This window comes from Anabrus simplex, chromosome 3, assembly GCF_040414725.1.
Source record: "Anabrus simplex isolate iqAnaSimp1 chromosome 3, ASM4041472v1, whole genome shotgun sequence".
Classification (NCBI taxonomy): Eukaryota; Metazoa; Arthropoda; class Insecta; order Orthoptera; family Tettigoniidae; genus Anabrus; species Anabrus simplex.
The window spans coordinates 360,266,211-360,292,758 of record NC_090267.1 but is presented as its reverse complement, the minus strand read 5'-3'; the positions used below and the strand labels follow the sequence as shown (position 1 = coordinate 360,292,758).

At 38.6% G+C, this 26,548-nt stretch overlaps 1 protein-coding gene across 2 annotated transcripts in view; it reads right to left on the bottom strand.

Annotated features, from left to right (window-relative positions):
- fzy (cell division cycle 20 protein fzy) overlaps positions 1 to 26,548 on the bottom strand; it is a 237,824-nt gene that overhangs the window by 50,278 nt on the left and 160,998 nt on the right. For both annotated transcript variants that reach the window (XM_067144504.2, XM_067144506.2), the window contains exon 9: positions 24,459 to 24,586. In XM_067144504.2, coding sequence (XP_067000605.1) covers positions 24,459 to 24,586 — 128 coding nt within the window. The remainder of the gene's footprint in view (positions 1 to 24,458; positions 24,587 to 26,548) is intronic.

Sequence of the window (26,548 nt, the reverse complement as noted above, 5' to 3'; positions counted from 1 at the left end):
TCCGTTATTGGACATTATAAATTTTCCAGCTAACTCATTCTTGGGTGCCTGCGTTTCGCCCTCGTGTGCTAAGTTAGGCTCGACAGTTGGGACTTAGCACACCTCCCAAGACGCAAGGCTAGTGCATACTGTGGACGCCACTGCATAGGCTACTTGAAGCCACCAGCAGTGCCAATGTCTCATTTCCAAAAATTGATGCCTGCCTGGCCATCAAATGATGTAGATGTTGAACCTCCCAGTAGGGTGTATTTGCATGCGATATTGTTATACATCCGGGTCTCTCTTGGGCAACGGACTAGGACTCTTCCTAGACGGCTGATTCTCTCACACCAGAAGTAACAGAGTTATTTAATATGAGGCCATCAAATGATGTATGCACTAGCCTTGCGTCTTGGGTAGTGTGCTAAGTCCCAACTGACGAGCCTAACTTAATACAAGGGCAAAACGCAGGCACCCAAGAATGAGTTAGCTCGAAAATTTATAATGTCCAATAACGGACCATTATATTGGTATTATAAATTTACTCATTCAGGACAAATATTTTTGGTTCCCTATGGGAATCAACATCTACATCATTTGATGGCCAGGCAGGCATCAATTTTTGGAAATGAGACATAGCTCTCATAGTGCATTGGCACTGCTGGTGGCTTCAAGTAGCCTATGCAGTGGCCTCCACAGTATGCACTAGCCTTGTGTCTTGGGTGGTGTGCTAAGTCCCAACTGACGAGCCTAACTTAGCACACGAGGGCGAAACGCAGGCACCCAAGAATGAGTTAGCTGGAAAATTTATAATGTCCAATAACGGACCATTATATTGGTATTATTTCTTGAAGATAGGAATTCGGGTCGTACTTGAGGTAGCGTAAGGTAGTGTAAGGTACAAGTTTAAACTTGAATGTTGTAATAATCTGAATTGTAGGTGGTATTATAGTATACAGTTCAATTCGGAAAATAGTTTTTTTTTTAATCGAGAGGAGAGGTGAAAAGAAAAGATAACATAAAAGATGGGATAAGGTAAAAAGGAGGAGGATTAGTAGATAAGAGAAGATTAAAAGAGAACTGGAAGTTAAAACATGCTACTTATAACAGCCTAATTTTTCGGGCCTTCAACACCCCTGTCTAAAAAAGATTTAAATAACGAATTGAACACCATCCGTACTATCGCTAAACTTAAAGGCTTTAACAACTCTTTCATAAACTGTATCATCAACAAATTCAAACACCATCCTAAAACCACATTAACAAATGACAAAACCAAACCCACTGCATTTTTCACTTTTACTTTCACTCAAGATGCTTCTAAAATAACCAATGTTCTAAAAAAACACAACACGAAAATTTCTTTTAGAACCAATAACATATCTTGATATATTACACAACTCTAAATCATTAAATAAATCTAAAGTTTTTACTAAATCTGGAGTATACAGATTCAAATGTAACGACTGCAGCTCCTCGTACATTGGACAGACTGGACGCAACTTTAATATCAGATACTCCGAACATATCAACGCTATTAAATACAACAAATTCTCTGCCATAGGACAACACATACAAGACTCCAAACATACTTTCACCAATATTGAAAAATACATAAAAATACTTAAAATCATTAACAAAGGCCTCCTTCTAAAAACTACTGACAATTGTTTTATTCACCTTGACCAATACTTTAACCCTAATTTCAATTTAAACGACATTTCTGAGAAAGAAAAAGAAAAAAGAGAAAAAACCCAATATTCTATTCAACTTCGTAATTCTTCTTTTTAAAAATGCTAAATTTCTAAACATGAATTCAATTTTCCATGCCTTACACAGTTCCTACCCACGTTTTCTACGTCCAATAACTACCCCTCCTTCATTTCCTATCCTTTCCCATCATCTTTTAAGGGCAGAAGTACGTGAGCGCCCACTGAAATAATGCTGAAACTTACCATAACATTTCTCACAATATCTATTATAACATGAAAGATAGGAATGCACCAATTTTACCATGTCAAGTCAAAGCCCTTCTGATTCTAATGGATTGCAATTTATAGTAATTAGACTTCTAGTTTCTTGTAAGGAATATTTTGAATATGAGAAATTTTTCAAGGTCTTATTGAAACATGTCGTCATGTTGGTACACATTACTACTGAAGTATTGGTACCACTGCTTCCAAATTACCACCACACATTCATAGATGCATGAAAGTCTTGAAACTATAGAATTTTAATATTTGATAAATATTTATGTCTTCAGCTATAAATGAAATTTTAAAATATTGTAACTTTTAGCAACAAAAAAAGGTTTATAAAAACACAATTTAGAAGCAACATCAAAAACTCTAAGAGTTTTAGTATCTCAGTACAGTCATACATGAGTACAAAATTTCATATCTCTAGGTAGAATAGTTTAGGAGCAATGTGTACCTAAATGTGAAAAAAAAAAGAGTTTTCGGGAAACTGCAGTCTAAGTTTTTGCTTCACTCACATCTGTCTCGGAACATTCCAGGACCATATTCTTCTTGCTGCTGGCTCTCATCTTCTCTATTCCTTTTTTGGTTTCTTTTTTGAATTCTACCTTCCTTAGTGGATTCTGCACTTGCTTTTTGGAATTTTTTTTACATGGTAACTGTCAAAGCCCCTCATCACCTTCAACATGTCTGTCCCAGGCTTGATACCCATGTCTTCAAGAACATATTTTCTTGACATCATGCCCTCATTGAAGCATATCACTGCATCCAATACACCTATTTAAAGGGTTCTAAAGCCTATAAACTCAGTTTTTATAATGCATTGCCAGATACAGCGATTAAAACTTTCATTGACATTCTGTGTGCCGCTATGTAAACACTTAGACAACAGTGTGTCATCAGTAAGTCCCTTATACACAGGTTTTATGGCATTCAAAACAGCCAAAGGAAGTGGGTTCTTGTGGTGGTAATTTGGACCTCCTGCCTTTTTTTCTGAAAGCCACACCATGAATCCACACCTTCTGGACACAGGTCATTGCATTTGTCTATTGTATTTGTGGGGTTAGAAGATGAATTATTGTCTTGCACTGGACTCAAACTAACATTCAATGTATTTTTCATGTATCTGTTGCCTTTATGGTGTTGTTTCTTATCAAAATTCTTAATTCGTGGCATATTTACATGTTTTAAATACCACACATTCAATGAAACACATTCTAAGGGTTACAATTCACAACTTTGTGAGTATGTTTACCTCATATAATAACAAAAACAAACACGTTTCTTTCACTGCATCCGTGTGCAGTCTTTCGTTCACGACACACAGGAAGTATAAACTTCTGAAATGAGCCATCTAACGAGATTCTCGTGCAATTAGTAAAGAAATTATGATTGATTGACTAAGTATGTCAATAGTGGAGTTGAAAAGTGGGGCGTGGCAAAAACAAGACTTCATATTATTCTTAATTTCTTTGTGAAATCAAATTAAAAATGCATATAAATCATATTCTTGTTCAGGAAGGTGTGCTTTTGAAATGAAAAGCAAAATTTTTTTTCAAAATTTCCGTTCTATTCACGTACTTCTGCCCTTAACTTCCAGTTCTCTTTTAATCATCTCTTACCTACTAATCCTCCCCCTTGATTACCTTATCCCATCTTTTCGTATGTTATCTTCTCTTTTCAACTCTCCGCTCGATAAAAAAAAAAAAAAAAAAAAAAAAAAAAAACCAACAACAACAACAAAACACACCCTATTTTCCAAACTGAAATGTATACCACAATACCACCTACACTTCAGATCATTACAACATTCAAATTTAAACTCATACCTTACACTACCTTACGCTACCTCAAGTACGACCCGAATTCCTATCTTCAAGAAATAACATGCTATGCATATACGTTTTTCATTTGTTTCCAATATTGTGCTTTTTAACATTTTTCTCCTCACAATTGTTTTTTATGTCAACTGTTCAGCCTCTCTAAAGAATCTACAAGATCCTATTAACATTGATATATACTTCAATTATATTAACTTGTACTATATATTTTCGCGACTAAAGCATTTGCAGGCTTGTTCTTTAAGCTATTCACCGAGTTTCATCGGCATTTAAAAGCACAGTGCCGGACATTGCGTATGTTGCGCTGATCTTCAGGAGCTAGCATCTTACTTTATTTAAGCGACTTGTCTTCGACTTCTACACAATTATGGGACTTCAAATTTATTTAATCGTGTTGTGACTTCGTGCCTGGCAGTGTTTGTAAGCTTGTTTAATGAACTGTTCACCTCTTTTCGTAAACATTTTAAGACACAGTGCCGGACATTGCGTGTGTTGTGCTACTCTTCAGGGACTTGCGCCTTGCTACATATAGGTCACTGATTGACTTCTGAATTTTATGATTTAAAACAGCGCAGTGCTAACCCCTATTGTCTTATATTGCTTCTTGAACTGCTTTAGTGAAAGATTTATCCTTTAATTCTTTGTTTTCCTATGCATTGTTCTTGTATTTTTGATTGGCTGATGACCCAGATTGGTGGCCAAAACCGGTACGGCTTTTAACCAAATAACAATATAACACTACATTTCTTATTTATTTGTATTGAATAGGTTGAACCACTTAATTTCTTATTTCAATTTAATATAGTGATATAACGTTGTTTCGAAATGTGAGATCGTGTCTAGTGATGATGAAATGTAAAAGGTTTTGACGAAGTGTCAAAAAGAAACGGGTCGTCATTTTTGACAGGCGTCAAGCATAATAGGACGAAGCTTGGTGAAACCGACGGTGAGAGGACTTATTTGTGAAACTCACAACCTGACTTTTAACCCCGTTTATCAACATACCATTGCCTGCTGTCCGTCTCACAACATTATCAAGGTCACGTTGCAGCTGCTCACAATCGTGTAACTTATTTATTACTCTATACAGAATAACATCATTTGTAAAAAGCCTTACCTATGATTCCACTACTTTACTCATGTCACTTATATATATAAGAAAACATAAAGGTCCAATAATACTGCCTTGAGGAATTCCCCTCTTAATTATCACAGGGTCAGATAAACCTCTGCCTTCTCTAATTCCCTGACATCTATTTTCTTGAAATATAGCAACACATTCAGTCACTCTTTTGTCTAGTCCAATTGCACTCATATTTGCCAGTAGTCTCCCATGATCCACCCTATCAAATGCTTTAGACAGGTCAATCGCGATGCAGTCCATTTGACCTCCTGAATCCAAGATACCTGCTATATCTTGCTGGAATCCTACAAGTTGAGCTTCAGTGGAATAACCTTTCCTAAAACCAAACTGCTTTCTACAGAAACCAGTTATTAATTTCACAAACATGTCTAATATAATCAGACAGAATGCCTTCCAAAAGCTTACATGCAATGCATGATTAACTTACTGGCCTGTAATTTTCAGCTTTATGTCTATCACCATTTCCTTTATACTATAGAAAAACTCCATTCATTTGGTATAGCTCTTTCAACCAAACAATAATCAAATACGTACTTCAGATAGGGTACTATAACCCAACCCATTGTCTTTAGTATATCCCGTCTTATCAATTCCAGCTCCTTTTCTAGTTTTCAATTTTTGTATCTTATTGTAAATGCCATTTTTATATGTAAATTTTAATACTTCTTTAGCATTAGTCTCCTCTATCTGGACATTATCCTTGTAACCAACAATCTTTACATACTGTTGACTGAATACTTCTGCCTTTTGAAGATCCTCACATACACACTACCGTTGTTCATTAATTATTCCTGGAATATCCTCCTTGGAACCTGTTTCTGCCTTAAAGTATCTATGCATACCCTTCCATTTTTCACTAAAATTTGTATGACTGCCAATTATGCTTGCTATCATGTTATCCTTAGCCTTCTTTGCTAGATTCAATTTCCTAACAAGTCCCTTCAATTTCTCCTTACTTGCACAGCAATTTCTAACCATTTCTTTCCAATCTGCACCTCCTTCTTAGTATCTATTTCTCTATTATAATAAGGTGGGTCTTTACCATTCCTTACCATCTCTAAAGGTACAAACCTCATTTCACATTCCTCAACAATTGCTTTAAACCCATCCCAGAGTCTGTTTACATTTTTGCTTACCGTTTTCCACTTATCATAGCTGCTTTTTAAAAACTGCCTCATGCCTGCTTTATCACCCATGTGGTACTGCCTAACAGTCCTACTTTTAAGACTTTCCTTTCTATCACATTTATTTTTAACTACGACCAAAACAGCTTCATGATCACTAATACCATCTATTACTTCGGTTTCTCAATAGAGCTCATCTGGTTTTACCAGCACCACATCCAGGATATTTTTCCCTCTACTTGGTTCCATCACTTTCTGAATCAGCTGTCCTTCCCATATTACCTTATTTGCCATACGTTGGTCTTGCTTTGTATCGTTCGCATTTCCTTCAAAATTGACATTGGTAAATTCAGATCTCCCGCTACAATCACATTCCTTTCCATGTTGTTTCCCCACATAGCTGATTATCTTATCAAATAATTCTGAATTCATGTCAGCGCTGCCCTTTCCCCGTCTGTACACTCCAAAGATATCAAGTTGCCTATTATCTTTAGAAATAAGCCTTACACCTAGAATTTCATGTTTGTTATCTTTAACTTTTTCGTAGCTTACAAATTCTTCATTCACCAGAATGAATACTCCCCCTCCCACAATTCCTATCCTATCTCTACGATACACACTCCAGTTCCATGAGAAAATCTCTGCATCCATTATATCATTTCTCAGCCATGATTCAACTCCTATTACAATATCTGGTAAATATATATCTATTAAATTACTTAATTCTATTCCTTTCTTTACAATACTTCTACAGTTCAACACTAACATTTTTATGTCATCCCTACTTGACTTCCAGATTTCTGTACCCTTATCACCGCTCCCTAGACCACCTCGTTTCCCTGAATGTACCTGCCTATTACCCTTCCAAACAAATTTCCTAACTTATCCGTACCACTGCAGTTTAAATGATGGCCATCTGAGCACAGATCCCTATCTCCTACCCACCAATTAGGATCTAGAAATTTCACTCCCAGTTTCCCCACATACCCACTCCATAGTCTCATTTAAATCCCCGATAACCCTCTAGTCAGTATCCCTCCTATACAGTATTCCAACTGATAATCTCCGCTTCCTTAAACTTCACCTGTGCTGCATTTACCAGATCCCACACATCTCCAACTATGTTGGCGCTTATACCAGCCTGCCTTACGTTACTGGTACCAACATGAAACACTATCACCTTCTCCTTCCCCTCCTTCTCTTCTACTTTCCTCAACATCTGCCTCAACCTAATTCCTGGATAACACTCCACCCTGGTTCCCTTTCCTTCACACACTTTCCCCACATGGAATCCCCCTTGACCAGAGCCTCAACCCTACCCACCTCATTTGATCCCCTCCCCTCCTGGTCAGCCCTATCTTTCCTGATAGCTGCAGAAGCTACTTCCTCCTCCCTTTTCTCCTTCCCATGACCCTGTTCCGCCTGTCTTATCCTATCCTGTACTCTACATTTCCCTTTCCTACCTTTTTCCTTCCGTCCACTTCCACACATCTTGCTCATCTTCCCTCTGTTGTTCTACCTGGAGTGACTCGTACCTATTTATCACAGACACCTGTCCTGAATTCTGATCCTGATTAGAGCCCTTGGCCTGCAAATCTCCTTCCCCTGATTATCTTATCAAATAATTCTGAATTTGTGTCAGCGCTGCCCTATCCCCGTCTGTACACTCCAAAGATATCAAGTTGCCTATTATCCTTAGAAATAAGCCTTACACCTAGAATTTCATGTTTGTTATCTTTAACTTTTTCGTAGCTTACAAATTCTTCTTTCACCAGAATGAATACTCCTCCTCCCATAATTCCTATCCTATCTCTACGATACATGTTCCAGTTCCAGTTCTACTATTCCCCCCATTTCCTTCCCCTTCCTCTTTTACACCTACTGTAACCTGTACATTGTTTGAGGGAGGCCCATTTTCCTTCCTGTCTTCTGTAAGAATCCGAATTATCTCGCTCAAACTCTCCAACTCCTCCCTCATACAAGTCAATGCCTCTCATTATGAATTTTATCTCGTCTTGTTTTGCCAACCATCGCTCGGACGAATCTCATTTCAGCTGCCTGAATCCTTGCTTCATCCTTTTTCCTCACGGTCCAGGTCTCACTCCTATATGTCAAAACTGGCATGTACAGTGGAACCTCAATTCTCAGTTTTTGGAGGGACCATGAATAAAAAAACGTATCTCACGGGAAAACGGAAAATCCGGGAACGAATGAACCATCAACAATTTGGCTAAACATAATAAAAGTGAAATATGTATACTTATAATCTTAAAAACACCCCAAAACCAAACCAAACTACAACCACAGTGGGCCTTCCGCCTACTGAGCGACTGCTGCTCGGTCCGTAGGCATGCAGATTACGAGGTGACGCATGGTAAGTGTGACGTATCCTCTCGGCCGTTATTCCTGGCTCTCTAGACCGGGATCGTCATCTCACCATTTAATAGCTCTTCAGTTAAAGGCAATCGTAGAATGAGCGAACCTGGAACCAGCCCTCATATCCAGGTAATAATGCCTGACCTGGCCGGGAATCGAACTCGGGCCTTCCGGGTGAGAGGCAAGTTAGACTGCGGGGCCGGCTTCAAACATTACCAGGGTACGCGACTTAAAAATCTCGAAACTTTCCATTCAGTATTACAGGGGAAAATTTGTCAGTTTCCTCTGAAAACTTCTTTTAAGTTCAGCAACTTTGATCGGCCAAACACTTAAAAAAATCTAACACCTGTAATGCCAAGCCAAACAACAATCGATTACAATCTCTAATATAAACTAATAAAATAAAGCACACTAGATACAAAAGTGTCCAACATGATGGCAAAATCCCCTTTTTTTAAATCTTCCAATGTAATTTGGTCACTGGTAAACTGTTTGTAGTCAGTTTATGGAAATCTTGGACCGCATAAATTAAGCTTACATTGACTTTTAAAGGTTATCTTGAACTTGAGAATATGGTTTTGAATGTAAGTATCGATCCTCAAGCTCTCGAATGCATTATATTCAATTCTGCCCGTCACTAATCACAATCAAACTGGAAAGAGAAAAATATCATTAACACTTCCAAAATTACTGTTATTCGCGACCTTGAGCTCAGCTGGAAAGCGCGCTCGCTGTATAAGTCTGTATGAGTGCGAAATGATACAAAGTTTTTAATGTAACATGTGCAAATAAACCGACTGCGGTTTTATAACACTTTAACATAAAAACATGAAATTCCCAGTCTTATATCAGGATGTTAATATTAAAATACTACATTTGTGTTACTTAAGAAGGAGCAGTTTCGATTCCTGCCAGAATGTCCAGTGACTATACAGTGCCCTGAGTGAGTGTCGAAAACCTGTTCCGCGATACACTCGAAAAAAGTAACAAAGTAAACATGTAACCCTTCACAATAATGTAGACGTTTTGCAAGTACGAACATTTGACGAAACTCATTCAGTCTTCAAGTAGAGCTGTCAAAATGCGCTTTGACTCCTTCCAATTGTTGTGGACACTCTCTGCTTTATGATTTGCGAGGATTCTCTGAACAATACCACTCAAATGCAATGCTAAGATGGTCCCTTATGCAAGTTCACCGCCGATCGCTTTTCCAGTACGGTACAGTACAGTACTTCCTCAAAAAATGCGGGATTTTTTATGACATGATTTAATTAGGATGCTCGCGGGACCACGTAATTTGAACGAATAATACGGGAAAACTGTAGTTGCCGGGCTGAGTGGCTCAGACGGTTAAGGCGCTGGCCTTCTAACCCCAACTTGGCAGGTTCGATCCTGGCTCAGTCCGGTGGTATTTGAAGGTGCTCAAATACGACAGCCCCGTGTCGGTAGATTTACTGGCACGTAAAAGAACTCCTGCGGGACTAAATTCCGGCACCTTGGCGTCTCCGAAGACCTTAAAAAGTAGTTAGTGGGACGTAAAGCAAATAACATTATTATTAAAACTGTAGTTGCTGGGAACATATAATCGAGGTTCTACTCTAATAAGTCAGATAAATTGCTTGCTTGCATTTCAATGGGACTATTGGGTACCATATTAGGTCTCTGACAACTCTATAGAATGTTCCTCCAGCTTCAATACTGCTGTTAATTCCTCTTCATAGGAGCCTGTTGCTGATATCATGCTTCCTAGATATTTGAATTTGTTGGACATCTTGAGTTGTTTACCCTCTATTTCAATGTAACCTTCAGGTTGACCATTTCTCTGCATAACCAACACTTCATGTTTTTCCTGACCGTATCTTAGGCCGTATGATATAGATGTTGATTCCCATAGGGAATCTGAAATACTTGTTCCGAATGAGTAAATTTATAATACCAATATAAATGGTCTGTTATTGGACATTATAAATTTTCCAGGTAACTCATTCCAGGTTGCCAGCGTTTTGCCCTCGTGTGCTAGGCTGGGCTCATCAGTTGGTACCTAACACACCTACCAAGACGCTGGCTAGTGCATATCATGGAGGCCACTGCATAGACTAATTGTAGCCACCGGCAGTGCCAATGCACTATGAGAGACTCAGTCTCATTATCAAATATTGATGCCTGCTTGGCCATCAGATGATATAGATGTTGATTCCCATAGGGAATCTGAGTTAGCTGGAAAATTTATAATGTCCAATAACGGACCATTTATATTGGTATTATAAATTTACTCATTCGGAACAAGTATTTCAGATTCCCAATGAGAATCAACATCTGTATCATCTGATGGCCAAGCAGGCATCAATTTTTGATAATGAGACAGTCTCTCATAGTGCATTGGCACTGCTGGTGGCTACAATTATCCTATGCAGTGGCCTCCACGATATGCACTAGCCAGCGTCTTGGTAGGTGTGCTAGGTACCAACTGATGAGCCCAGCCTAGCACACGAGGGCGAAACGCTGGCAACCTGGAATGAGTTAGCTGGAAAATTTATAATGTCCAATAACGGACCATTTATATTGGTATTATAAATTTACTCATTCGGAACAAGTATTTCAGATTCCCTATAGGAATCAACATCTATATCATCTGATGGCCAAGCAGGCATCAATTTTTGATAATGAGACTAAGTCTCTCATAGTGCATTGGCACTGCCGGTGGCTACAATTAGCCTATGCAGTGGCCTCCATGATATGCACTAGCCAGCGTCTTGGTAGGTGTGCTAGGTACCAACTGATGAGCCCATCCTAGCACACGAGGGCGGAACGCTGGCAACCTGGAATGAGTTAGCTGGATAATTTATAATGTCCAATAACGGACCATTTATGTTGGTATTATTCTTAGGCCGTACCCTTTAGCTGTTACTGTCCATGCATTCATCTAATCCTGAAGTTCCTCCTCGGAATCTTCCCATATACAGAAGTCATCAGCAAACAGCAAGACTTCCAATTTGTTGTCACCAACCTTTTTGACATACTTGTTGTTGAATCTCGTGCATCACAGTAATGAAGAGGGGACAGAACTCCACCTTGTCTTAGGCCCGTAGTTATTTAAAGGGTTCCGTCATTTCTGACGGTGTTTTGACACGTCTACTGATGTCTTCGTATAGATTCTCAATTCGTTTTATTATGTCATTATTGATTCCACTGTTTCTCAGCACTTCCCAGACTTTGTCCCTGCTTACAGCATCGAAGGCCTTTTTGATATCCAGGAAGGCCAGCCAAAGGACCTTATTATGTTCATAATACTTCCCCATTAGCTGACGCAGTCCAAATATTAGATCAACTGTTTATGTGCCTTTCCGGAATCCGTATCGCTCCTCTGATAACTTTAATTCTATCAATGGTCTTATTTTCCTTTCTAAAATCCTTTCATACAGCTTTCCTACTTGGGAAGTTAATGTAATTCCTCTATAATTGAAATATTTCTTCCAGTCACATTTCTTAAAGAGTGGAATGATATCTTTTTTACAATCTGCTGATATCTGCCCATCCTTCCATATCTTGCAAAAAATTCTATACATCCACTGCTTTCCTGCATCACCTATAGACCTGATCATTTCAATACACACTTGTATAATGCCTGGAGATTTTCCTGTTGTGATGTATTTCTATGTGTGTTCTATATCATTCCATGTCAGATCTGTTATACTGTCTTCCATCCGTAACTAATCTATCTAATGGAATGGTTGTGATATTCACATTTAACAACTTATCAAAATAATTCTTCCATTCTTCTTTGATCTCTCTGTCATCTGTAATGAGATACCCACTATCACTAGTCAGATAATTAGTTCTTTGTACCTCCTCCTATTCTTCATCATTCCATACAACATTTTTATGTTGCCATCTATGTCTCCATTTAGTTTATCACTCCATTCATTCAACCATTCTTCTCTTTCTGCTCTGACAACCTGCTTAGATTCTTTTTTTCGCTAACTGATGGAGTTCTTTGTCCTTATCTGTTCAACTTTTGAAATATTTTCTGTAAGCACCATTCTTTTTAAGGACTGTGTCTGTCGTTTTATCATTCCACCATGGTGTCTCTTTCCAATTCCTTTTGCCATTTGTTCTTCCACACATCTCCTCTGCTGTCTTGACCAAGCATTGCTTCAGTGTCTGTTTTTTGTAATCGCTGTTGGATTTCTTCTTGGTATTCTGTGGCCTTCTCTTTATCCTCCAATTTTGATACTTTTAATTTCTTGTCCTGGGTGGTTCTTATTTCCTTCAACTTTTTAAACCTGAAACAACTAACAAGGAACCTATGATCACTGTCAAGAGACACATTTGGGATCACTTTCACATCCAGCAACACTTCTTGTATATGTTTATCTACCATGATATAATCAATGATGGACTCCTGTTTCCTATTCCATCCATATCTGGTGATTTTGTGACATTTCTGTTTGTGATACCAGATATTACCAATAACTATGTTATTTCTGAGACAGAAATCTAGGAGTCTGCTTCCCTCAGTGTTCCTTGGTCCCCATCCATGTGTGCCCACGATGGTCTCATAACCTTGCCCATCAGACCCTACTTGGGCATTCATGTCACCAATAAAAATGGTTCGTTCACCTCTAACTTGCTCTTCCAAGAATTCTTCAAATAGGTCTTTCTCTGAACTATCACAACCTACTTGCAAGGCATAGCACTGAATGATACTAATGTTCAGGGTAGAGTTTAATTTTAGATAGACTTGGATAAAGCTTATGTCTATTACATGCTGTTTCATTGAATGGTACATTATAACACTCACTCCATTCTTAGCTGAACTTCCCCCCGACCAATATAGATGGAAACCTTCTCCGAGTTCTTTCGACCCTTGTCCCTTCCACTTGGTTTCACTCAGTACATTAATATTCCTCATTTTCATCAAATCAACACGCTTCCATTTTCCCTGTCAAAGCAATTATATTCAGAGTTCCTACTCCGATTGTGGTAGTTTACTTGTAGATTTTAGTTATCTTGCTGGATCTTGATGGAACATCGAGCGTTGAGCTGTCATTAATATCAATACCAGGAGAACTTGCGTCTTTATTGGGTTTGTTTAACACTCCAAAGCTTCTTTTCTTTAGGAAAGCAATTAAAATTTCTCTGTTCCACCGACTTACTAGGCCTAACGTTTTCAAGGATTTTCTGTCAGGGGTTGTCTCCCTTAGCCTTTGGCAGTCTCCTGCCTCACTGCGAGGCAACAGCTGATGAGTTTGTGTGTTATTTCCTACACAAAGGTCTCATCTAACCTTCTAAGGGAAAACTCCTCTACCTATAGCTGTTGGTTTTCCCTAGTTTGTCAGGTTTGGTATCGGCCGCCCAACCCTCGGCCAGACAGTCGCAGGAAATACCATCTACTGTCGCATGCGGTAGCAGAGTCTTTCCTGACCTGTATGTATATATATATATATATGTATATATATTTTGTACCGGTAAAATAGCCCGACTTTATGAATTAATTTTAAAGTTAGCACGAAGTAGTTCTGAGGGCAATACTGGGTGATTTCTAGCTAGGGCTTGGTACAGGAGGCAGGGTTCTATCTACCAGAATTTTTTTAAAAAGATTGAATAATAGTTTTTTATTCAGAAAATGCATTTCAAAGTGCACATCACCTTACTGTTGATAGTCGCTATCTTCAACATCGCTTTTTGATGACCCGTGATCCCAGTTCACCAGGTTGAACAGGGCTGGAACACGTTCTGGAAGTTGCCAATATTACGTTGAGATAAGGCCGGAACACCTAGGCCGGTTTGATATGGGTTTGAGTCTCGAACTTTCGACGTTCTGGACGATCTCCGACGTTGTCCGATGATGTTGCGAGGTAATCACTCGTCACATAACTTACACGAGTGTCCGAATTTACACAGTCCCCCGACACTTTGGTTTAACAGCACCGTTTCATTTAATATGGTTGGGATATGCCGTCGAATTCACTCTTAGTCTTGTAGATAGAATTTATAAGTTCACTAAAGATGAAGATGCAGGTAGCATCGAGATTGGAAGAAAATAAAGCACAGTTTATGAATAGAAATAATGAAACTGAAAATTGCTCACGCACTTGGCACAGTTCGTGGTGATTTTCCACTAAATAAAGTAGCACTTGACATTGAAAGAAATGTATGACTGCTCTAGAGTTTATCAAAGACCCTGCTGTCAGTCATGTAATAATACTAAACACTTTGACGAAGAAATAAGGTTGAAATGAAAAGTGCAGTTCGTTGTTAGGCGCACTTGACATAAAAAAAATAGGTGACTGTTCGAGAGTTTATCAAAGACACTGCTGTCAGTCACACACAAATAATTTACACACTGTTCAGAAGAAATAATACACAATTTTGTTTGAATTAGATAAAGAACACAGTTTGAGTTCGGAGTGAAACCTTGGCGTCGTAGCACACAATTATGGTAATTACTTGCATTAACATTCATGTGAAAGTTCAATGAATCAATCAATCAATCAACCAATCAACCAATCAATCAACCAATCAATCAATCAATCAATCAATCAATCAATCACTACTGATCTGCATTTAGGGCAGTCGCCCAGGTGGCAGATTCCCTATCTGTTGTTTTCCTAGCCTTTTCTTAAATGATTGCAAAGAAAATGGAAATTTATTGAACATCTCCCTTGATACTTTCAAAAACACCCCTTTCATAAATGAAATTATGCTGACTGAGATTTAACAAACTGTCACAGTTAATAGTATAACGTAAGGGTGTCACATTGTAATTAATGACATGTTTGTTCAGAGGCTAAGTTTCACACAGGCAACATGGTAATAAACTCAGTTCTACAAGAACAAAAGTAAGTTATATCGAGAAGTTTGTACTAGCGCACAGAATATAAGTTCAACTCAACTGTTGTCACCTAAGACCAATACATGACTTGTCATAATCAGAGTTCCAATACGCGCAAAGATTATAAGTTCAACTTGATTGATAGACTCAATGTCCAGTAAAAAGACTGTTATACATTAGAGTTCACACGCGCACAATTTATAATTTCAACATGACTGTCAGAGTTTAAGTCCCACACAAAGACTTTGAATATTCGAAGATAACCTCTGTCAGCACTTCGACGAACACTGCAACATGGAGAGTCGGGCTGGACACCCAGCTATAATGTGATCCGAGTCAAGCGAGCTCAGCTTATATTCAGTTTGGGGCTCCTACGTCATCAGATAACGTGATCTCTTTGAGGCTGATTATCTCACGAATTCCTATACGGATTTACTTGAGATTCACAATTTGCGACGTTTATGTTATCCTCTTCAAAATGACGTATCGCTCAAGTCGCTACAATTATTATTACAGAAGTTTAAAATTTTTTTCAATCGAATGTTCGCGAAGTCTTGATGTTCATATCCAGAACATACCAGGCCATGCAGGCTACACGTGGCATCAGGCAGGTAGTCTATACTGTCCCTGCAGCTACGTCACACACACAGCTGTCGCTGGCTCACCTGCTCGTTCCTCTGAACGTAAACAAACCAAGTTCGCACTGAACGTCTTGCGTGATAATGAAGTACAATTAATAGTAAAAAAATATGGCATTTACAGGTCATAATCGGTACAACATACACTAGCCGATGTACCCGCACTTCGCTACAGGATTCTCAGAAAGACAATCTTTGTGGTTTTCGTAACTACAGTTAACTTAGGTCATTACAAAAACACCAGTAGGAATGTAGGGGTTAAAAGCAATGCTATCATATAAAATATTCGCTCAAATGAAAACCCGCACATTTTCATCTTTTAACGAACAGTACTACAATGCCGATCTAACAGTCCTAATGACCAGGCCGCAGACAGCCGTGAACACTCCTCTGCCATTGTTCTGTTAAATATATACACTGCTCATTCCAATCAGTGCCTCAGGTTAGGAATTGAACAGCTTGAATGCTATGATGAACCAGTTTGTTACGTACCAGTAGTATCAGAAAATTTGCCTTTGCATCAGCACTGGTAGGCATCACTTCACTGTCTTCCTCTGCTTCATCAGTGTCACTGGTGGGAGACTCGGTTGCTGTTCGCTCAGCAACCAACACTTCCACACTTCTTTCCTCTGCAGTGATCACAGAATCATCTACCCAAAGAAAATCTTCAGTAGTGCAGTCTGACTGCAACATTCTCCATAAATCAGGTAGCAGGCCTTCTTCTTCTTCTTCCGGGCCGATGTTCTCGATGTTAGGCTCCTTTAAACAACAAGCATCACCATCATCATCATCATCATCATCATCATCATCATCATCATCTTCCGGCAGCTGAGATTCGGGATGATACTTAAAATATCCTGCTTTCAAGAAACAATTTGAGATGGTAGTCTGCTTCACGGATTTCCAAGACTTTGCAATGAAGTGAAGCACATACAGGATTGAAACTTTAAATGCTGATGGATCCTTTCCAGCATCCATAAGGAATAAAATTCGCTGCACCAGGTTCTTCCTATAAAGCGACTTAAAGGAGTGAATAACCCCTAAAACCATAGGTTGTAGCTTGCTTGTGAACTAGTGTCCTCGTCCCGAGGTGGTGCAGCTCTTTTTAGGCACACCCCCATTGGAGGTGAGCTGCACGTACCATTTTCAACAAATACCAGCCCTCCTGCCATTCTTAAATTTCTAGCAGTACCGGGAATCGAACCCGGACCCCGAGGACGGCAGCTAATAGTGCTGATCATTACGCTACCGAGGCGGACAATGGTTTGTTATAAATAGGTCAGATAATTCATCTTAATATGTCCATCGTAGTCATATTGTTTGGCCTGCTCTTTTTAACACATTCACTCCCGTAGACGCCTTAAGGCGTTTAAAAGCTGCCTATGTGCGGGACCGTATCCGAGTTAAGGCGTTTAAGGCCGCGCGATGTAAACGTCGTTTTAATTTAGCGCAAAATTCGCATGAAGTCGTAGTTCATGGTGAAAACCATAGATGGCATATAAATGACCAGTCCCTCGCCCTGACTACCTGACCAGAGGGGAAAATCCAATGCTTTCCTTCTTTTTTTTTTCTTTGAGTAAACACAGACCCAAGCCAGTCGTGATATTCTTGTGAGGGTTTATACTGAAGTGAGTTTTTGTGTCGCGATAAGATGACAATACCAATATAAATGGTCCGTTATTGGACATTATAAATTTTCCAGCTAGCTCATTCTTGGTTGCCAGCGTTTCGCCCTCGTGTGCTACGGTGGGCTCGTCAGTTGGTACCTAGCACACCTACCAATACGCTGGCTAGTGCATACCGTGGAGGCCACTGCGTAGGCTAACTGGAGCCACCGGCAGTGCCAATGCACTAAGAGACTTTGTCTCATCACTAAAAATTGATGCCTGCTTGGCCATCAGATGATATAGATGTTGATTCCCATAGGGAATCTGAAATATTTGTCCTGAATGAGCAAATTTATAATACCAATATAAATGGTCCGTTATTGGACATTATAAATTTTCCAGCTAGCTCATTCTTGGTTGCCAGCGTTTCGCCCTCGTGTGCTAGGGTGGGCTCGTCAGTTGGTACCTAGCACACCTACCAACACGCTGGCTAGTGCATACCGTGGAGGCCACTGCGTAGGCTAACTGGAGCCACCGGCAGTGCCAATGCACTAAGAGACTTTGTCTCATCACTAAAAATTGATGCCTGCTTGGCCATCAGATGATATAGATGTTGATTCCCATAGGGAATCTGAAATATTTGTCCTGAATGAGCAAATTTATAATACCAATATAAATGGTATTACCAATATAAATGGTATTATAAATTTGCTCATTCAGGACAAATATTTCAGATTCCCTATGGGAATCAACATCTATATCATCTGATGGCCAAGCAGGCATCAGTTTTTAGTGATGAGACAAAGTCTCTTAGTGCATTGGCACTGCCGGTGGCTCCAGTTAGCCTACGCAGTGGCCTCCACGGTATGCACTAGCCAGCGTATTGGTAGGTGTGCTAGGTACCAACTGACGAGCCCACCCTAGCACACGAGGGCGAAACGCTGGCAACCAAGAATGAGCTAGCTGGAAAATTTATAATGTCCAATAACGGACCATTTATATTGGTATTATAAATTTGCTCATTCAGGACAAATATTTCAGATTCCCTATGGGAATCAACATCTATATCATAAGATGACAAGTTACAAAGACAGTATTTGAAGTGAGGAAATTGAAGACATACTACTGAATGATTATTCCGGTGATGAACTCGTCCCGATTTCAGTGACAGTGATAGCAATTCCGATGATGACATACCAGACTATGGGCAAAGTGTAATTCAGCACATTCGAATAACCGATACGCATCGTCTCATCGCCCACCTCCAATCAATTTCACTGGCCGGGTAGGATTAAATGTTGAGATCAAAGATAGCAACGAAATTATGTCTTTCGTCATTTATTTGTAAATGACGACTTCCTTGAATATATATGCGATCAGACAAATCTTTACACTTGTGCAGTTAGCAGGCAGAAATTCTAGCTCCACATTTCTCAAATTAATATCCACGGGATGTGCAGGACAACGGTCGATGAAAAGAAGGATCTTCCTATTTTGCGCACTCATTTTTTAATCCAGAGCAATTGAACTGTTGTTACTTAATACTCTTTCGTGTGATCCTTATTACTATTATTATTATTATTATTATTATTATTATTATTATTATTATTATTATTATTATTATTAACTGCTGTTGGAAAAGATCTGAGGTCATCCAAGCTTTATGTTTGGCATCGTAGGCAGTAGGCAGAGGTGCCAACTTCTGAAGTATGTTATCAGTAATCTCTCTCAAACTTCCTTTGCCCTTCCTGTCAGCAATCTAATCTAATTTAAAGTATATCATACTACAGAATAAAATTTGCATATTACCAGTTAGTTATGTGATAAACCGTTCTTTGTAAGCTAGCTTGTTTTGCACCCATCAGCTACTTTTCAGTGTACATTTTCTTGGAAGCATCCTCCTACCCCCCTGCCCCCTCTTGTGATGGTATTTTTGACTTCTGAACCATAAGCAATTTATATGTAGCTGTGCTTAATGTAGCCCTGAATTGCCTGATATTTTCCATCAACAATGAAGACACTTCCTGTGAGAGAGTTGCTGTCAGGTAACAAATACAAAAATTACATAAGGGTTTACAATGGAGAAGAGCAATGGATTTCACAATGCTCACAGATACCAAAAGTCTGATGATGATGCTTGTAGTAAACGGGCCTAATATCCAGTAACTATTGAATATGGATCGTTGCCAACTCACAAGGTGTGAAATGTGGTTTGGGCAGTAATGCTCGAAAGGATTGAATAGTTTTCCTTCTATCCTTTTTCTCGTAGATTTTTTCATGATGTCACTTTTCTGTAATACTTTCACCTTTGGCCGTAATGCCGTAATCATGAGGTGATATCCGTAATAATTACGGACAATTCGTAATAGTTGGCACCTCTGCAGTAGGTATTGATTGCACATTCTTGAAGCAATGAGGCTTTTTAGATTTCCCTATCACATAGGGGTGGAGCTTCTCAGAGCCATCAGCATTGGCTCCCAACATCACTGTGAGCCTCATCTTGCTGTGTTTCTCACCACGGCATTTATCTCCTTTGAATACCAAAGTCTTGCTGGACAACACACTGAAAAACAGTCCAGTTTCATCTAGGTTAAAAATGTTCCTGAGTTCATAATCATGGGTCAGCTCCTGCAATCTTCTATCGATCCATTCCTTCACAGTTTCATCACTAACTACATTAGATTCCCCATAAACAGTTTTATAAGTTAGGTTAAACCTTTTCCTAAATCGGTCGATCCAGCCTTTGGACGCACTGAAATTTTAAATGCCAAGAATGTTTGCCACTTAAAGCGCCTTTTCCCTTAGGAGCACACCATCAACTGGAATGCCTGCGGCTCTAAGTTTCAAACCAACTTTTTGCAAATTTTTTCTATTTTCTCGTATTTGCAGCATGACGCATACTTCCTTTTCTTGGAGGTTGGTCTGCATTCTTAAGCATCTGATGTAATGCTTCCTCTGTTTTTCACAATTGTATTCAGCGTGGATACAGGAAGCTGCAATTCACGTGCCAATGAAACACATGATCCGCGATACAAATCAACCTTTTCTAATATTTGAACTTTCTCACCCATAGTGAAAGATTTTTCCTTCTCTTTTTTCCATTATTAGCACGAAAACAATAAAGCAATAACAAAGAAGGATTAACAAACACACACGACGGGAAAGAAAGATCGCAGCAATTCACTTTGACCGCTCGACTCGCATAAGAACAAAGAACGTAACAAATAACAAATAAATGTGACGAATTAGTGACAATAACTTTAACAACTCCAACTACAAATGCAAGTGTAAAACAATAACCATGAAATAACGAAGTCTGGCAAGACAAACACTGAATCACTTGATAACGTCTCCTTCTTACGGCTTATAGGCCTACTGCACTTGGCAATAAAGCAAACACCTAATATCTCCTCCTCCTTTGCGGTTTTGTTAGGCTCGGCATTTTGTCATTACCCAGACACTGTATGTGCGGTACTATACATGTTTTTGATTTCTATTGGGTGTTTGTTTACTTGTATTCAAAAGTCGTAGGATTATGGTGGAAAGTTGTGTATGTGAGATTTAAAGAGTTAATTCAACTCGTCAGATTTGAAAATAAGGTTTAGGACGTTGTGGAATACACCTGATATCAAAAAATGTGCTGCATTGGTTAAGCGGAAGTTCAATACTGAGAGTTCTAAGAGTTATTATAGACCACAGTTGTTTGATTTGGTCGTCAAGCCATGGTTACTCAAGGTGTTTTAGGTTAGTTGCGACGCCATTTTACCTCAAATTTTTTCCTCTCAAACGGCCCGTTGTGGCATAAATTGCGGGAAGCATAAAATGTTGCAAACGTAAATTGAGGATTTTAATACATTGTAAGCATAGGAAATCTCAGGGGACCAACAAAAAGTGATGTAAAAGATGAGAAAACGTAAAAGCGAGGAACAAAAATGCGGGGTAATATTGTAATTACCCTAAGCTATTTATTTCATTTACATCGCAGAGCAGTAAGAGTTGTTCTTCAAAGTCATTCTAAATTCACCATCAAGTTATGTGGCATTAAAAGAAATAAGTTTCATAATGATAGATCCGTATTGAACTGTGATTACAATAGAGCAAAATAATATATTATTATTGGTCCACCTTTTCAATACAAAATGAAAATTACATAGGGACGTTTCGACCTAGTAATAGGTCATCATCAGCCTGAAGTAAATTAAAGCGTAAATATCGAAGAAAACATAAACAATGTAAACACAAGTACAGTCTTTTTAAAGGTACATACCATGTGGGAAGTTGAGTAGAGATATATTAAAAATAATAACTCTTCCAATTGACGAAGCACTGAGCGGAAGTTATGTAAAGTTCGGTGCGCCGTATATTATAAAAGACCACTGTGCACTAAATGATGTAATAAAGAAGAATAGTAGGTTGAATGCTGGCTTCTTCTTAGCTGTTGTATATTCGAAGAAGATTACGTCGTATTTTATAAGGTATTGATAGATGTCAAAATACATGGATGTTGGAAAGGCTCTTCAGTTTTTTGGAACAAGGCAATTGTTGCGCGTGGAGGCTTAGGAAACCAGAGAAGCGCTATATTATGTTCAAAAATATCCACCTTTATTTAACTCCATATATGTTATTCCACCTCGTGAAACATCCATCGTCCTTCAAGATTCCAGAAGCAGAAGAGCTTTCTCCTAGTATCATACTTCGCATCGTCTATTAATTCTAGTTTATAAACATCTTGAGAAGACAATGTTACGATTCTTTATTTTCAATTGATCTCTGAATGAACAACATTATCGCTTAAGAACCAAGTTTTTTCGATTTCCATTTCCACAATTTATACGACGCACGGGACTTTTTTAAGGATCTCTATTTTTTAACATAATATAGCGCTTCTCTGGTTTCCTAAGCCTCCACGCGCAACAATTGCCTTGTTCCAAAAAACTGAAGAGCCTTCCCAACATCCATGTATTTTGACGTCTATCAATACCTTATAAAATACGACGTAATCTTCTTCGAATATACAACAGCTAAGAAGAAGCCAGCATTCAACCTACTATTCTTCTTTATTACATTATTTAGTGCACAGTGGTCTTTTATAATATACGGCGCACCGAACTTTACATAACTTCCGCTCAGTGCTTCGTCAATTGGAAGAGTTATTTTTAATATATCTCTACTCAACTTCCCACATGGTATGTACCTTTAAAAAGACTGTACTTGTGTTTACATTGTTTATGTTTTCTTCGATATTTACGCTTTAATTTACTTCAGGCTGATGATGACCTATTACTAGGTCGAAACTAGTCCCTATGTAATTTTCATTTTGTATTGAAAAGGTGGACCAATAATAATATATTATTTTACTCTATTGTAAGTTATGTGGCAAGTCTGCAGGTGGTTACAGTTCAGTAAAAGATCTTTAATTAATAATCCTGAACTACTCTGTCTTTTATTTTAATTTTCACGGTTCTTATTTTCATTTCATCAGTTTTAAAATCGCTGTATCTTCTAAATTAATTTACTTAGTTTGCTAGATTATGGGGTCTTGTAGTTGAGTAAGAAATTTTAAAGTCAGTACTGAGCCTTGTCATATCTGCCCATCCATATTTTTTTTTTAAATATGTAAATATGATGTGAAAGATTTTGTTCATTTTCATTGTGTCAATATGCCAGGGGGTCTAATACAGAAGGAAACTTGAAAAGCTCCAAAGAAAGCACAATTTGTTCTGGGTGATTTCCAACAAAAGAGTAATGTTGCAAGTTATAAATCTCATTCCGTATTGACGGTTATCACTTTACAAATGAAAATATTTATAAAATCCTCCTTGAGGATTGTAAAGTGAAAGAGTAATGTTACAAAAATATTGCAAATTTTACGCTGGGAAAACTTGAGAGTACGGAAACAATATGCTCAAATAAGTGGTACGTTCTGAGGTGTTAGTAAAGAGATGGCTTGGAATGACATTAGAAGATGAGTACGTTCGAACAGAATTTTTACAAATCGGAACGATATGACGGTAAAGTTTTAATTGAAGAGGACAAAGATTTACAGCAACAAGAATTAAGGATTCGAATAGTGTATCAAGGGAGATGTTCAACAAATTTGCAATTTCTTTAATCACTTAAGAAAAGATTAGGTAAATTGATATGGAATCTGCTACCTGGGCGAGAGCCCTACAAGCAGGCCAGTGGTGACTAATTCTGATCAACTGAAGACCAAATTGTCAACGAAGGCCAAACTGTTCACAACATTTTCACCCAACTGAATCTCTTCTTGTTGTTTTATACCGTTCAGTAAACAATTCATGAAAAGAAAGGTGGAAGATTACAGCCTTGTATAAGCTCCGTCTGCCTTTACTGGCGGCGTTCAAAGTGTACTGTGTGTTCCAGTATGGGCTAGAATAAATTTGCTTTCTTTCATTGACTTGTTTCAATCTCATCTCTGGCTTTGACAACATGGAATTAACTGCAGCAAGAAATCAGCCAATCCAAGTTATGAATGGTATGAAAATACTGTTGACAGGGCTGGTTGGTGCGTGCATTTCAGTGGACTTGTCAGACTGACATGTAATAGCAACTTCTGGCTCTGTGAGGAAAGCAATAGGAAACTACCTCTATCATTTCTCCAGTATGCCTCTCACTGACTGCTAAGCCATTGATGAAAGCTGATGGCAGAGCTGTTGCATATCCAAACAGCCTTTGGGCTAAGCACTCAACATGATTTATGTGTGTATAAAATATCTAACTACTTTGAACTAAGAACTTATTTTACAATCAATTCTCACTTGATTTGACACCTGCTTGATTATTTTCATTACTTGTCGACAAACTGGATAACTAGTTCGACTTCTGAGAAACTGCCATTTTGAACTCTCATCATTTCAAAATGCTGTTCACTGTAAAGGTATGGACTGAATAAATAACTAACCAGTACTGTCACCTACCTGAAAGAGTACAACGGTTGTCCCTGGGAGTAGAGCTGACCGCTAACCAGAGGCCAAATATTCAACATGTTATCATTGCCCCCACTGGCTAAATATCTGCCATCAGGAGACCACTTTAAGCCACATACCTGAAAATAAACATAGCACCACATCATTAATAAGTAGAGATGATGACAAAAGAAAGGTAAGCATATGGATAGTAAAGCAGAGAGAAGAATTAAGAGAATTATGTTCAAACTATATTTAAAAACAAAACAAAACACCAATATTTTGTGTCGCTGTGAAACTCCGATTTTGTAGTTATGGTTCGTTACACTGTTGTTTTGTAGTTAACCTGAGGGAAAATCCTTGAGTTTGTTGATCTCTGATGGTGAAACAGAATTATCGCATTTAGGGAATTGCCAATATGGACTGAAGCAGAGAAAAACCTTCACTCGGTCTCGCTTGTTCACAACATCCTCCGTATAGACACGCCAAGTTAATCTGAGAACGGATGTTAAATACTTGTAATCCCCAAACAGTATTACTAGAAGATCAGAAACCTTCCCCACCTGCTGAGTTTCCAAATTTATCGCATGGCAGGGTACGGCAACCGTACACTCCTGGAATTCCCTTCCGGCTGTAGTTAGACACATACACAGTAGAAATTACTACACAACAAAAGTTATGTAGAATTAAATTTCCGATCATTTAAGTCACACATTTTTACCGCACTGGCTTTGGTAACATAGATATTCATGAATTTGTATTTTTGTTGCTAAGTCCATATCAGCGCCAAGCCACGAGAAAAAGGTTAACAGAATTTAATGAAAATCTGTATACAGAGCTGGGGAATAAGAAACTACAGTCTAAGCTATAAACAATTTTATTCACCCTGGATAAAATTGTAATTTAGGGGAAGGAACCTAAAGTACTACACAACAAAAGTTACAGAGAATACAATTTCTGATCATTCATGTCTTATTCAGTTTTACCATACCGACTATGTTGAGAGTGGTATTTCAGAGTCAGAAGGAAATGAAATGTGAAGGCCTACAATATCGAACCGCCTTTGCTGGCAGGACCTAGTGTTTACAGTGCACTATGTCTTCTGGTATAGGCTAGAGCAATTTTGTTACTTTCATAGATCTGTTTGTCTTATCCTTGGCTTTGACAATATGAAAGTGACTGAGGTATGAGCGATGCTAGTAATGCCAATCCTTATGCAGCCAGAAAAGCTTAAGAAAAGCTTCTTCCTCTTCACTTTTATTAAATTTTACATTCATTTTATTCTAAATTAGCAGCCACGAGGGGGTTTCTCCTCTGGCTTCAAGGAAAAATTCGCCTCCAACTCAGATAGTTTCTTCTGCCACCAGTGTAGGGAACTGAGATTTTCCAACTCAACGGGTACTCGTAGGGAACAGATTAGTAAAAGGGCATAGTTTTTGCCCTGGGACTCTCCACTATTCAACCCCCTCCCCCGCTGAAAAAAGGACGAAGAGTGTTCACGGATTGCGGTAGTCTGCGAATTAGTCATTCCAGCTCTGGAACTTCGGACTGTTAGATCGGCAGTGTAGTACTGAGTAAGCAAAATTATTTCTTGAATAAATACTTGTAAATAATAATAAATAGTATACTTGTAAAGTGTAGTACTGTTCGTTAAAAGTGAGAAAATGTGGGATTTTTCATCGAGTATTTCATAGGACGGCATTGCTTTTAATCGCGACATTCCTACTGGCGTCATTTTAATGGCCTATGTTGATTTCAGTTGGGAAAACCACTAAGATAGTCTTTCTGAGGATGTAAAAAGGCAGGTGGAGAGCAAGTGTCTGCCATTATTACGAAAACTCCCCAACCTGATTGTGACTGATGGTAAGCATGCGGCCCTACCAATACAATGAAAATTCCCTAAACCAGTCTTCATATGAGAAAAGACATTTGGTGACTTCCCCGTCGTGTTTCTAGTGTAATGTTAAGAGCTATGCAATTTAATACAATCTTGCTCACAACGTGTACACTACCTAACCCAGAATTCTGTATACAACGTAGAATTCCGTAGCAAAGCACGGGCTCATCAGCTAGTGGTACATAAACTTAATAAATCAGTATAT